This window comes from Halichoerus grypus, chromosome 9 (assembly GCF_964656455.1).
Source record: "Halichoerus grypus chromosome 9, mHalGry1.hap1.1, whole genome shotgun sequence".
NCBI lineage: Eukaryota > Metazoa > Chordata > Mammalia > Carnivora > Phocidae > Halichoerus > Halichoerus grypus.
In genome coordinates this window covers 111303684-111318415 of record NC_135720.1, presented here as the reverse complement: position 1 = coordinate 111318415, position 14732 = coordinate 111303684, and the positions used below count along the sequence as shown (strand labels likewise).

The 14732-nt window shown below is 46.3% G+C and overlaps 1 protein-coding gene across 2 annotated transcripts in view; it reads left to right on the top strand.

Annotated features, from left to right (window-relative positions):
- Positions 1-14147, top strand: part of TBC1D22B (TBC1 domain family member 22B) — a 73486-nt gene extending 59339 nt beyond the window's left edge. For both annotated transcript variants that reach the window (XM_036074351.2, XM_036074350.2), the window contains one exon: positions 12173-14147. In XM_036074351.2, the coding sequence (XP_035930244.1) occupies positions 12173-12301 (129 nt within the window). In that variant the 3' untranslated portion in view covers positions 12302-14147. The remainder of the gene's footprint in view (positions 1-12172) is intronic.
- The last annotated feature ends 585 nt before the right edge of the window (positions 14148-14732 follow it).

The window sequence follows — 14732 nt, the reverse complement described above, 5'->3', positions numbered from 1 at the left end:
TCGCTTTCTCTCTCTGTCAAATAAATAAATAAAATCTTTTAAAAAGATTTTATTTATTTTAGAGAGAGTGCACATAAGCAGGGGGAGGGGCAGAGGGAGAGAGAGAATCTCAAACAGACTTCATGCTGAGCACAGAGCCTGACGCAGGGCTTGATTTCAGGACTCTGAGATCATGACCTGAGCTGAAATCAAGAGTCCGACGCAACCGACTAAGCCCTCCAGGTGCCATGATCCCATCATTTTTAAAGCAGTTCCTTAGTTTCTGGTGCCATGACATGTTCCCAGCTTGTATTTTCTTTGCCCCACCTTGGAATCAACCATTCTCCAAAGAGCCCCGGTTAAGCCAGTATCTTGCCACTCAAAAATATTCAGAGGTATCATGATAACTTTGGTAATAAGATGGTGGGAAAGCATGTACGTGAAGTTCAAGAAGAGGCAGACTTTTTCATGGTTTATATCCGGTCACTGGTTGTGGAGGGAGTATTGACTGGGGAGGAACATGAATCTTCTGGGGCCCAGGAAGTGTCCTTTATCTTGATCTGGGTGGTGGCGACATACGTAAAAGTCATCCAGCTGTACACTTGAGATTTGTGTAGTTACTGTATGCAAGTTATGCCTCACTGAAAAAGTAAAAAACAAACAAAAGACAGCAGAGTGCTTGATAGGAGAAGGGCACGTGGTTCAGTTTGCTGGGAGGCCACCATTCCACCATTGAAAGATTGAGAGGAAAGTAAATGATGGAGGAAAACACACTAACACTAAAATCTGCCTACTAAATAGACAGTTGACCATGTAAAAATTACCCAAAACGAAATGGATACATGCTTCCTTTCTCACATAGGAATCTTGGTATTAATTGAGGATCTTGATGTTATTTGCCTCCTGGGTGCTTGAAGGGAAAAGGGTGACCATAGGATTTAAGGCTGCCGCTGTGAGGGCGGTGGCCTGCAGAAGAGGCTGTGTGACACCAGGTGTCAGGGGCGTGAGTGGTGACGGTGGCACACCCTTCAGTGGTGGCTGGAGAGAGTGAGGTCTGCCGTGGATGTGAGCACCCTCATCATAGCCAGCAGATCTCCCTGTGCAGCCATGCCCTGCCGTCGGGGGGACTGGGTGCTTCTCCCCCCCAGCTGTGAGCCTAGAGAGAGCTCTGTCTGCCCACAGAGGCCCGTGGAGGTCTCTTGTTGCCACCGCAGGCCTTCAAAGGAGGAGGTGAGCAAAGGGGACCGTCCGGGGGCCCCAGGTGAGCAGGTGGGAGCTGGGAGGCCCGCCGGCTCGCTCAGCCCTTCTAGCGCTGGCCCGCACTTTGCTGGGTGCCGTCTCCCTGGGAGTGAGGTAGCGAGATGCTGTCGCAGCTGCGGCCAGCCACGCAGAGATCTGCCGTGGAAGAGTTTTCCTGGCAAAGGAGCAGCCAGAGCAAAGCCCCTGCAGAGGTCGGAGGTTGAGGTGTTGGAGGAGGGAAGAGGCAGAGAGAAGGCAGTGGGGCTGGAGTGTCACAGGGGAGAGGACAGGGCTGCAAGACCCAATTCTGGAGAAGCCTGTGAGGAGACTGCGCTTGACCCGAGATCACGGGGAGACTTGGGCCCCCTTTCCTTGTCGTATCCACAGCCCCAGCCCTAAAGCCTGGCCCGGGAATGTCTGGGCATTCAGTTGCGCTGCCAGCTCTTTGTGGAGACGGGATGAGGACGGACACCTCGGTCCCACCCCAGAAGGCCAGCAGAGTCAACTGGGGAGTCGAGGGCTGCATGCTGCACTGTTCAATGACAGAAGCGTAGCAGTGAGAGTAGACTTTCCTGCCCCTTGGCCAAGGCTGAACCTGGAATGTTACATGAGCCTGGAGAGCCTCAGAATTTGGTCACCCGGTGGCAGAGGACAGGCAGGTCGTGGGCGGCAGACTTGAGGAGAGGCTTCCCAGAGCAGGGTAACCTGTCAAACCCAGAAGGACAGGAAATGGTCGAGTGAGTTCTGTGAGTGAGGGAACGTGTGGCAGGCCCTGTGTGGGGCAGCACACCACCACATCGTGACACCAAAACAAGGGGCTGCTGCAGGGGAGAAGGGCAACACCTCCAAAAATCAAAAATTCAGTGTGCATTTGGAAGAACATGAGTTATGCTGAATTGCGGGTACTTGGGGGGAAAAGTATGTGCAGAACGCTTGTGCGGGCCGGCAGCAGGGGGTGAGGCGGCTTCTTGGAGAACTGGAGACTGGTCCCCTCCTCGTCTGTGAGCACTCTGGGGACACCTGGTGATTGTGGACGAAGAAGACAAGTGGGTTCCCAGCAGCAGGGGTGTGCACGTGGGGTCTTTGATACGATTTGCTTCATCAATGTCCCGGAGCTGCCACAGCCCCTAGAAGAATGGAATGTAGTAGAGTGAGCCTGGAATCAGGTGAGCCACCCTGAGAACATGGTGGCTGTGGCCTTCATACCCTCCCTCCCGCACCGCAGCACGGCCACCCATATTGGCCTGTCTGTCAAGGTCTGGCTTCTGCGATCCCTACCCCAGCATTTTAGGAGGGGCATGCACATGACACTGGGGATCCATGCCTTGGAGCACGCAGCGTACAGGCAGTAAGAGAAGAACTAGGTGGCAGCGACCCTGGAGAGCACCCATCTGCTGGGGTTTGTACACCAGTGACTTTTGGCCTGCTCCTGAGCCTGGCTTCTGGCCCCCAGCCCCTCCCAGGGTGGGCTCATGGCCTCGGATTCTTGAATCCCTGATAATGAGAAACCAACATTTTGTATTTTGTAATAAACCCTTAATTTATATTAGAAAGAAAGAAGGGAGGGAGGGGGAAAGAAAGAGAAAGAAAAAGGAAGGGAGGGAGGGAGGAAGGAAGCAAGGAAGGAAGGAAGGAAGGAAGAAAAAAATTTGTACTGAGTAAAGTAACCCACAGGAAGCCTGAAAACTATTCCACTGTAAGTAATGTATCTAGGAAAAGTGTGTGTGCCCGAGAGAGCAGGCACCTGAGTAAATAAATGCCTGCTCACTCGCCCCATAGTCTAAAAAGTCATCTCAGGAAAAGCAGCATCTCTGAGAGGCCAGAAGAGCATGGGACCTTACAAGATGTCAGGCAGGTGCCAACAAGGCCTCAAATGGCTCCGAACTGATTTTGAGAAGCACCGTGTGGGGGAACTCCAAGGACTAATAATCAGAATTCCTTTACATAAAAAGGGAACCTACAAGGGAGTCGGTGGGGCCAGCCGATGACTCTAAAGCAAAGTGGCGGCTGATCTGAGAATCCTCTGCTTTCATCCTGCGGAAAAAAACCTTGGAGACATTCCTATTCTGAAAGTATCTTTGTGGGAGGCAGGGCAGAGTTGTTCAGTGCAACAGTGCTAAGCCTACGAGGTGTCCCAGGCCTAAATAATTAACCATAAGTAAATCCCTTGAACCCGATGGCATCTACCCACCACTTCTGCAGGAACTCAAATGTAGGATTTCGGAACATTGTCCAACGCAGGCCCCATCTTTAACAGACATCCCATGAATTGTCGGTTTGAATCCTGCCCAGAAGAAAGGTTCAGAGGGAACACTGGGAACTGAAGATCTTTCACCCTAAGCAAGCTGGCGTGAGAAAGGGCACGGTCCCCAGGCGTAAAACAAGCCATTAAGGGGGACTTAGCCAGGCCTTCTCTGATGGGAAACTTGCTAAATGCACTTTGGGAGAAAACCAAGGAATAAGTTCGATTCTCAAAAAGTTTACATTCAAGGACATGTTTTGGAAAGTTTATATTGTAACCAGGGGAATTGTTTTGCTACCTCATTGATTGTCAAAACCGGGATTTGTTTTAAAGTACTACTTATTTGACTAAGAAAATATTTTTACATGCCTGAATACACTTCACATTCGCAAAGGATGTTCCAATATTGCTAAGTGATTCTACACACAGTATCTTAGTTAGTGATGTATATTTTATGTGGTCTTTAAGTTCTTTTGCTGTTAATCATTACACGTCCTATCTTTGGTTGTGCTTGGTTCTCATCACTGAGTAAAATCAAGCAACTCTTCCATTTTTCCTTCAAACGGCCTCTGCTGTGACTTCCTTTCTTTTTGTTCCTATTGCGTTCTGCCCCACTTGTCTTCTTGCTCCAGGGCAAGCAGTATGTGTTACAGTGGTTATGAGCCAGAGGGCCTGGGTCCACATTCCAGCCCAGCACTGCCCTATGGCCCTGGGGCAAATTCCTTAATCTCTGTGCCTCGATTTCCTCATCTGTAAAATGGAGGGAATATTATGCATCTCATAGAGTTGATGTGAAGATTAAATGAGTTAATAGAGAGCACATGTAAAGCACTTAGAGCCCTATCTGGTATGTAATAAGTGCTCAAGGGGCGCCTGGGTGGCTCAGTCGTTAAGCGTCTGCCTTCGGCTCAGGTCATGATCCCAGGGTCCTGGGATCGAGCCCCACATCGGGCTCCCTGCTCGGCGGGAAGCCTGCTTCTCCCTCTCCCACTCCCCCTGCTTGTGTTCCCTCTCTCACTGTGTCTCTCTCTGTCAAATAAATAAATAAAATCTTAAAAAAAAAAAAAAAAATAATAAGTGCTCAATAAATGATAGCTATCACTGTAATGATTATTATCCTTGATGTTCTCCCTCTTCGGTTCCTCCATCTATTGAATATTCTCTAATGGGTTTCCCCTGTACCTTTTCCTTACAGAGTTTCTTTAGTTATAACCTCTATCCCTTCTCCTTTGGACCCCTTACCTAATTGTTGTCTCCCCCACCCCCATGCCTCCAGTTCCTTTCCTGCCATATTCCTTTTCCTTTAGGATCTATGGATTCTCAGCCAGTACCTATGTCAGGCTGTTTTCTGTGATTTTAGCCATTTCCAGCTTTTCTTTGCTCCTTTCTCATTAATTTGGAGCTGCTCTCTGCTGCTTGCCCCATAAGCTGTCTTGTCATCGCTATAGTGTTTCATCCAACTGCATGTCATGCCTGGTGCTCCCATGAGCTGGCTTTGTAACAAATCTTCAGTTATTCCCTGCCCCAACGGTATCTCTTCTCTATCCCTATATAAAAACACCTGATTTTTGATTAACGCTTTCTTCCCACAGCCATTTGGTTTTTACTTCTTTTCTACTATCCCAAGTTTATCAATGCATTAGGCAGGGTTTCCCATTGTTGCAGCAGTATGATAAAGGATGCAGTTCCTAGAAATAGCCACTAGGTGGCAGAGTGCTTTCTCACGCTACACCTCACGGCCTGGGGGCACACAGGGATGTTACCTTGGCCAGGGTTAGAATTATTTCAAGGCTTCCAGGAGGTTTCTAGCAAGGTTAGAGGAATTGGCAATTATAGGTAGATGCTATCCCAGCAAAGAAGAGGATAGTCTTCTAGAGAGATCACTCCTTTGTTATCAATTGTGCAAACATATGCATTCATTATAGAAAATTTAGAAACATCAATAAGCAAAAAGAAAATCAAGTACCTGAAATCTTACCACACACAGGTGATATAGTTCCTTCCAGACATTTCGCCATGCAAATCTACACAAATAAATACGTGCTCTGTATGTATAACCATTAATGCAACTATTTTATATGCTCTGTTTTATGACCTCTTTTTATCACTTTACAAAATATGGTAGATGTTCTATCATGTCAGAAACTGTAAATCTGTGTTTCCCCCATTTTTGTACTTTTTACACGTTGCATGAGTACGTGCTTGTACAAAAATTGTGAAAACATTAAAATAATGAATTGGCTACAGGATATTTTATTTTATAGGGGCACCTGGGTGGCTAAGTCAGTTGGGCATCTTCTGACTCTTGATTTCAGCTCAGGTCATGATCTCAGGGACATGAGATCGAGCCCCACACCAGTCTCCGCGCTCAGCATGGAGTCTGAGGTTCTCTCTCTCTTCCTCCGCCCCTCCCTACCGTGCTCTCTCTCCCTGTCTCTAAAATAAATAAATCTTGGGTTGCCTGGGTGGCTCAGTCAGTTGAGCCTCTGCCTTCGGCTCAGGTCATGATCTCAAGGTCCTGGAATTGAGCCCCATGTTGGGCTCTCTGCTCAGGGGGGAGCCTGCTTCTCCCTCTCCCTTTGCCTGTTGCTCCCCCTGCTTGTGCTCTCTCTCTCTCTCAAATAAATAAATAAAATCTTTAAAAAAATAAAATAAATCTTTTTTAAAAAGGATATTTTATTTTATAGATTTACCTTAATTTATTTAATGAAAGGCCACTGTCTCCATAACATCTAGGGGTTTCCTTCCTTGGGATCTCACTATTAGGCCTGCATCCCAAATAGCTTTTATTCCTTTAAGAGCTTTTTAATCCCTCTAGTGGTAACCCCACACCTGGTTGCCTACTGGAATTTTTGCAGAAGTGTGGTTGCCAGGTCCCACCCAGGTTTTTAGAATCCAAAACTCCAGGGATGAGGCTTGGGCCCAAGTATTTCTGAGAGTTCCTACAGTCGATTCAGCTTTTACAGCCTGGTTGGACAGGTAGGACCAACACTTGAAACCCAAGGGTTTCACTGAGACTCCCAAGTTCCCAGAGAATTTTCTTGCTTATGTTCTGGATGAGGCTAAGCATGTACCATTCCTTCAGCTCCCATGGAAACTCCATGGAAGGCAGGGGTTGTTCTGAGTCAATGAAGTATGTCCTCAGGAAATAGGATAGCAATTTGACCTCACCCAGCAAGTTGATTGAAAATGGGACTGAAATTCTATAATGACAAAAGCAATTTGTACCAAAAAAAAAAAAAAAAGAGAAACGGAAAAATGTTTTCCAACGAATGAAGTAATTAAAAATGTAATATTAGTTTTAATATGGATACTTGGGTGTTAAACTTACCTCCAAAGGGAAGTATAAAAATTTTTTTTTTTAATTTATTTATTTGACAGAGTGAGCAAGCACAAGCAGGGGGAGCAGGAGAGGGAGAATCAGGCTCCCCGCTGAGCAAACAGCCCCATGCCGGGCTTGATCCCAGGACCCTGGGATCATGACCTGAGCCGAAGCAGACGCCCAACTGACTGAGTCACCCAGGTGCCCCGGAAGTATAAGAATTCTTGTTGGCTGTGGTGTGAATCAAGAGAAGGGCAAGCTGGGCGCCTGGGTGGCTCAGTCGTTAAGCGTCTGCCTTCGGCTCAGGTCATGATCCCGGGGTCCTGGGATCGAGTCACATATCGGGCTCCCTGCTCCGCGGGAAGCCTGCTTCTCCCTCTCCTACTCCCCCTGCTTGTGTTCCTGCTCTCACTGTGTCTCCCTCTGTCAAATAAATGAATAAAATCTTTAAAAAAAAAAAAAAAAAAAAAGAGAAGGGCAAGCTGTAGGAGCAAGGGACTTTAACTTAGGGCTTACATTTAAAAGTTAGGGGATCCCTAGAAATGAATGGAAACATAATTTCAGTTTATTTTCAATAACCCGAAACTCAAAGTTAGCAATTCCTACAATAGTGAATGTAGCCAAGAAAGCACAGTAATATTTGCAGTACCTTCCTTTGTCACTTATTACTAGAGTTTTCATATCCTATGAAGTTGTGACAGATGTCTCAAAACGGTGTTTGTATTCATAACTACTTTGAAGTAATTGTAGTTCTTTAATCTGCCATTAGATGGTGTTCTAGAATATATTAATAAAGGACATCTATGGTGGTATCATAAATTTGTTTACAAATATTTTGATGACTGTTTCAATTTAATTGGTCTCCTTTGTGACAGTATGTATTTTATGTATTTAAAACCATCATTCTGAGAAGGGATCCATAGGCTTCTCCAGGTAGCCAAAGAGTCTGAGGTACAGAAAAAGTGAGGACCTCTGTAGTAGAGAGTCTGCCAGAATTAGAATAAAAGTTGACTCCCTGGGGAGGATGCTGGCAAAAAGATGGGGTACCATTTCCAGTTCCAGTGGGGATGGAGACACTTGGGGGGAAGAGATAGGAAGCAGGAGGGAAGAGTCAGAGGGGCCAGAGGCCAGGAGTTCATGGGGGAGGGTATTGTATTCCAAGGGCAACATTTTTTTTTTTAAGTTGAGATTAAAAACAAAAGCAAAAAAAACAAGGTATACATAGAACAGAGGCCAAGAAACCCACGGAAAATTGTTAACCATGAGAAAAGAGCACTCCAGAGATGTTTAGATCAGCTAACGGGGCTTTCAAAAGCAAAGTTAGCATCTGGGTGGGTTGAGTGAGTATCAGTAACTGGTTGAGTAATGGGTCTGGTTGAATGAATTTCAGTGACAACGATGGGATGGTAAGGGGTGGTTACCTACAGGGTTTGGGGAAAGCGTACAGTGTGATTCTCATTGTGTTCTTCCTGGGAGTTCACCACCATTTTGACTTAAGGCTTTTGAGTTCTGTTCTCAGGCCTGGAGATCTCAGGGAAAAGGTTTACAATTAACAAAATTTGTCTGATAAGAGTATTCAGTGCTGGTGGAGATCTAGGGAAATGAGCATTTTTCTGGAATGCATTTTCTGAATGAGTGTTAAGGACCTTTAAAATGTTCATGTTCTTTGACACGGTAATTTCATTCCTAGGAATTCAGCCCAAGGAAGTCATCTAAAATATGGCTCTATGCAGGGGGCGCCTGGGGGGCTCAGTCGTTAAGCGTCTGCCTTCGGCTCAGGTCATGATCCCAGGGTCCTGGGATCGAGCCCCACATCGGGCTCCCTGCTCGGCAGGAGGCCTGCTTCTCCCTCTCCCACTCCCCTGCTTGTGTTCCCTCTCTCGCTGTGTCTCTGTCAAATAAATTAAAAAAAAAAAAAAAATCTTAAAAAAAAAAATACGGCTCTATGCACAAGGCTGTTCATTATAATTTCATTATAATGAAAAAACAGAAATAATTAAGTACTCAAAACAGGAAGATGTAGAGTAAATTATGGTACGTCTGTATCATGAGAAATTTTTTGGCCATGAAAGTATCTGCGAGGAGTTTTTATTATTAGAGGAAATGCTTATGATAAATGCTAAATAGATTCAAAATTATATAGAGAAATCGTTTCAACTATGGAAAATGTGCAGAAAAGGGAGTGGAAGGAAATATGCGAAAAATGTTTAAAAGTGACTTCTTCTTGATTATGAAGTTATAGGTAATTTATTTTCTGCTTTTTTACTTTTTACTAAACAAAACTACCACAGAATGTGTATTACTATGGAGAAAAAGTTCCACCACACAAGTAATATATAAAATCTTTATTGTTGGGGCACCTGGGTGGCCCAGTTGGTTGAGCATCCAGCTCTTGGTTTTGGCTCATGATCTCAGGGTCCTAAGATAGAGTCCCTTCCCCTTGTCTCTGCACTCAGCGGGGAGTCTGCTTGGGATTCTCTCCCTCTGCCCCCCACCTCCCATGTGCTCACTCTCTATCTGGAATGAATGAATAAGTCTTAAAAAAAAAAAGCCACTGAGGTGCCTGGGTGGCTCAGTCGTTAAGCGTCTGCCTTCGGCTCAGGTCATGATCCCAGGGTCCTGGGATCGAGCCCCACATTGGGCTCCCTGCTCGGTGGGAAGCCTGCTTCTCCCTCTCCCACTCCCCCTGCTTGTGTTCCTGCTCTCACTGTGTCTCTCTCTGTCAAATAAATAAGTAAAATCTTTAAAAAAAAAAAAAACCACTTTATTGTAAAAATTGAAAACACGGAGCTCAAATGATACAGAAGTATAATGGGAAAAAAGTGAAAATCTCTCATCCCCGAAGGTAACCACTGTTAACAGTTTACCTCCTCAACTTCTTAATTTTTTATATACATATGTGCATATACATATACAAATATATTGTGTTTTCTCATTTACCTAAGTGGGATCATACTATAAGTCTTTTTCTACAATGCTTTTCTTTCTTACTCCTAAAAATATCTTATCTTTCCACCGTGGTGCGTGTAGTCCTACTTCATTTGCTCTCTGTGCTTCCGTGCATTTCATGATGTGGATAACCACGGTTTGTCTAACGATTCCCCACTATTTGAAGCCGTGGTGCATGCGGCGAGAACCTTTGCGCAGGACTGTGGATATTCCCTTAGGCCAGGGACACGGGGGTAGAGCTGCTGATCAGAGACCAGGCGCATTTCTGGTTTTGATAGATACCGCCTGTGTGTGTTAAGATGACATAAACTTGTCTCCTGTAACCAAGACCCCAGAACAGCAGTGGCTCAAAGCAAGATAGTTGTTTACTTGTTTAATTCCTAGTCTAAGTGTAAGCAGTCCAGGGCTAACATTCCGCCTCCAGAGTGGCGGGGACGCGGCTCTCTTCTGTCTTGCTCTGCCGTCTCCAACACATGGCTTTCATCTTACGGTCTGAGATGGCTGCGTCCACTCCTCCATCCATACCCACTCTCTGCGAAGTGGGGAAGGAGAGGTCTAGGGCAGAAGCCGGAACTTACACTGTCCCAGAATTGGGATCTTAATCCTATTGGCCGTCCTTAGCAGTGATGTGCCCCGGGCAGCTGTGTGTGCACAGCTAAGTGTCTGTTTCTAGAGGAAGAAATCTCATAATAGCTTTGCAAGACCTTGCCACTGAAAACTACAAAACACTGCTGGAGTGTGCAGCTCAAAGCAGGCTTTTTAAAAGTCCTCCCAGCGTGGGGGTGGGCCATGGGCCTTCTGCACATTACCTATTCGTATTACCTGTTTTTCTCTCTGGTGGTTTTCTTTATCTCTTACTGATTAGTAGGTGCTCCTTTTTGATTATGGATAGTATTGGAGTATGGATAGTATTTTGATTATGAATTTGGTCTTTTGAAGGTGTTACAAAATATTTTCTTATAGTCAGTTTCTTAGATTTTAACCGGGTTTTTGGCACCTTTTGACATATTGAAGTTATATGTAATAAAGTCTGCCTGTCTCCTTATGTCCCTGGGTTTTGTCTTGCTATTATAATTTTTATAATCAGAAGAATATCCAGTTCAGGAAGAGAGACAGGGGCACCTGGCTGGCTTGGTCGGTAGAGCGTGTGACTCTTGATCTCAGGGTTATGGGTTCAAGCCCCATGTTGGGTGTAGAGATTACTTTTTTTTTATTAGAGATTATTTATTTGAGAAAGAGTACTAGAGAGAGAGAGCAAGCACGAGTGGGGGACAGAGGGAGAGGAAGAAGTAGGCTCCCTGCTGAGCAGGGGGTCCGATGTGGGACTCAATCCCAGGACCCTGGGATCACAACCTGAGTCGAAGGCAGACACTTAACCGACTGAGCCACCCAGGCACCCCCAGGGGTAGAGATTACTTAAAAATAAATATAAGTAAGTAGACTTAAAAAAAGAGGGGAGGGGAAGAGATAAAAACACGAAGCAGCAGCAACAGCATGGGGAACTAAATTACAGAGACAACCTCTCATTCTCTTTTTATTCTAATATCCTCTTTAATAGGCTGTCTCTCTGGAGCTGTTTGAGGGACCTGGGTTTTGAGAACTGAATAGGACTGAGATAGGTAGAGGAGAAAAGAGAAGGTCTCCCAAGTTAAAGGAACAACATAAATTAAACCCCAGGGGCACAAATAAATCTGGCTGAAATGGACCTAGCTGGAGAGACATGTGCATTGGGAACATAGGAAATAAGCTGGACAGGTAGGTCGAGAATGGTCTTTGGAGAACAGGGCAGAGGCTAAATGCGGTGATTAGAAGTGAACACTGGCATTAGGAGACATACAGCAAATGAAAAAGGATATTCATTTATGAATATGAAGAAAGGGATTTTTTTAATAAAGGTTTTTTTTTTTTTCTTAAAGGAAGCAAATTAAGTGTCTAACAAAAGGCAAATGGTTGAGTAAATTAGGGTATAGCCACATGATGGAATACTAACACTGAGAATAGTCATTTTTGAAGGCTGCATGGAAAAACACTACAATTATAGTAAAAGGATGATTAAAAAGCATATAAAAGTCATAATGATTACAGCTATTTAAAGAAATACGCATGTGAAAAGACTGAAAAGGAAAACTTGGAAATAAAGAGAGGTATATTTGGATGATGAGTGATTATTTTTCTCTTTTTCAATGTCTTTATTTGTTGGTGTCGTTTTCTGTTTGTAATATTTTTAAAAGAGGCAGGTGTTAGTGGATATGAGAGAATCAACAGAGGCTTTTCAAGGCTTCCTGAAGGTGAACTGGGAGCTGGGGGCTGAGTGCTGCTTGGGAGGAGGGAGCCCGACCCTCCGGGATGTGTGATCCAGGACGAAGGGACCCCCTTCCAGGCCCTGCTCGTCCCTTGGTCTGTAGTCCAGGGATGATAAAATTTCTTTTCTTGCATTCCAGGGTCTCCTGATGCTGCTACAAAACCTACCTACGATACACTGGGGCAACGAAGAGATCGGGCTGCTTCTTGCCGAGGCGTACAGACTGAAGTACATGTTTGCCGATGCCCCTAATCACTACCGTCGATAGGTGCTGTCTCCCCAGGGGGACCCAGACTGTCCCCATCTCTGATGGCAATCTGATCACTGTGGCCACTGTGCGAGCCGTGGACTCCGGCCAGGAACCACTCCTGCTGTAAAAAGCTCACATCCGCCGCCCAGGTCTTAACTCTTTGGCGTGCCTGTCCACCACTCCATGTCTCTGGATGTGTTTCTCGGACCACTATCAGTATTCCATGACACGTGGATGGGCCCGGCTCTGGGAGAGGACAGGAAAGGAGGTACAGGGTTGTCTGCCCCTTTAAAAGAAACTGGACAAAAGAAGGGGAAGGCTCAGGGTCTCAACTCACATTGTCCCTACATGGACTGACTGTCTCTCGCCTCCCGGCCCCAACTGATGCCGTTGCTTTTTGTGACATAGTTTGATTTGATCACAGGTCAAAAAACGCCTTATGTTTTCAGATGACTCCTGGCCCTTCCTCCCCCCAGTTCCTAGCCCTTCCCCTTCCGCCCTGGTCTGAGCCAGTGAGGGGCAGCTTGAGACTGTTGTTCTCAGATGGAGGAGGTACTGATGCTTATAACTCTGGGAAGAGGCCTACACCCAAGGGCTAGGAATTTTATTTTTCCTTTTCTCACCAGGTGTCTGTATGTGCACCCGCGTTTGTGTGTGTATGTGGGTATACACACCCGTCAGCATTTAGTTACGTGTCTGAATTTATGTGTCCAGACTAGCCCCGTCACCACCAGCTGGGAAGGGCCCCGGTGACCAAGTATACAGGCGTCCCTTGAGAAGGATCAGGGCAGGGGAGGGAGAAGGGGCTTTATACCTCTCCAAACCCTTTTCCCATGATGACCCACTCCAAGATATTATGTGTAAATTGTGTTATTATGTATATGGGTAAAGATGTACAAATATATGTCCTCTTTGTAGCAGATATGATTTTATATTTATAATGTGCATCAACGTGTGCAAGCAATCTCGGTCACTAGCTCAGATGAAGTTGCCAGGCAGGGGGTCTGGCATCTCCAGGTTGGCTTCTGGGCGCCCTCCTGTGAGGGGGAGGATGGGAGTCTGCCAGAGCGAGTGTCGCCGAGCAAATGGACCTGCTTTGACAACCGGTGGCAGCTGTCCCAGCATCAGTGTCTCAGAGTTTTTCTCTTCCCTCCCCGCCCCTCCCCACCCCTCCCGGGGTCTTTGTGGAGCATCTGCCCCACTCCTTCCCCGTGTTGGGCAGACAGAGCCGCCCACCTCTCACCCCCAGAGGCAGAAGCCCTCCTGCATGTTTTCAGCCCCTCCCTTTCCCCAGGAGGCTGGGGGAGAGCTTTTGTTTTTCCGTTTAAGTCAGCATCGTATTCAAGCCAGAAGCTGTGACTGACTCATCAGTGCCAAGGAAAGGGGTTTTCTGTGTCGCCCTGGGGTTTGGGGCTCTTCTCAGAGAGAGGTATCCAGTGTCCCCCACTGTCACCACCATACCCCACGCAGCTCATGAGATGGGTGACATGTTTGATTTGGGGAGTTCCATAGCGGAGGGGCGGGGGATGGTGGCGAGCAGCTGCCCTTCTCCCGGGAAGCCGGTCAGTGTCCCCGGTGGGTGACGCCCTTGAGTTTCTGTCGGTGAAGCTCCACCGCGCTGTTCCATTTCTCATCTGGAGCTGTTTCTCAGGCATTCTTCCTAACCCCCTCCTCTTCCCCTTCAGTGTGCCTCAATAGTCTCCTTCACAGAGCGAGAGGGCTGTGACCCTCCCCTCAACCGGACTAATTAAAGAAAGACACTTGTGTTCCCAAGTGGTGGTTTTATTTTTTTAGTTTTTATGTTTGTATGGAAATTGTGGATAAAGTGAAAGAGTTGTAAATAAATAGTGTATTTCCTCCTCCAGTGCTGATTTTTCTCCCATGGATTTGTGTAACCTGGAACCTAACGCATCCCCCTTTCTCGGCTTTTTCTTGCTGGTATTAGTAAGTATGGGGGTCACATTTTCTGTAGGGCAAGCGGGGCATCAACAGAAAATCAGCAGGCAGTCTCAGAGGACGGAGCCCCTACTGTGTGATGGATCCTGTGGGAAATACAGAAATGAGGAACACAGTGCCTAACCCCAGACATTATAGAGCACCTCACCATGTGCCAGGCAAGCCCTGTGATAAACACTTGAGTGGTTTCTTCACCCAGAACTTCTTCCTAGGATTCATTTGAGAGTGTTGCTTGGTTTCAGTAATTAGGAGCTAGATTAGGATTAAATTCAACATGCTGCATGAGCCAAAAAATAACTGTGGCTTACACAACAGGGGAATTTACCGGGGGGGGGGGGGGGGGGGTGGCTCAGTTGGTGAAGCATCTGAATTCAGCCCATGTCATGATCTCAGTGTCCCAGGATCAAGCCCTGTATGGGGCTCAGTGCTCAGTGGGGAGTCTGCTTCTCTCTCTCTCTCTCAAATAAATAAAATCTTAAAAAAAAAAGAAAGG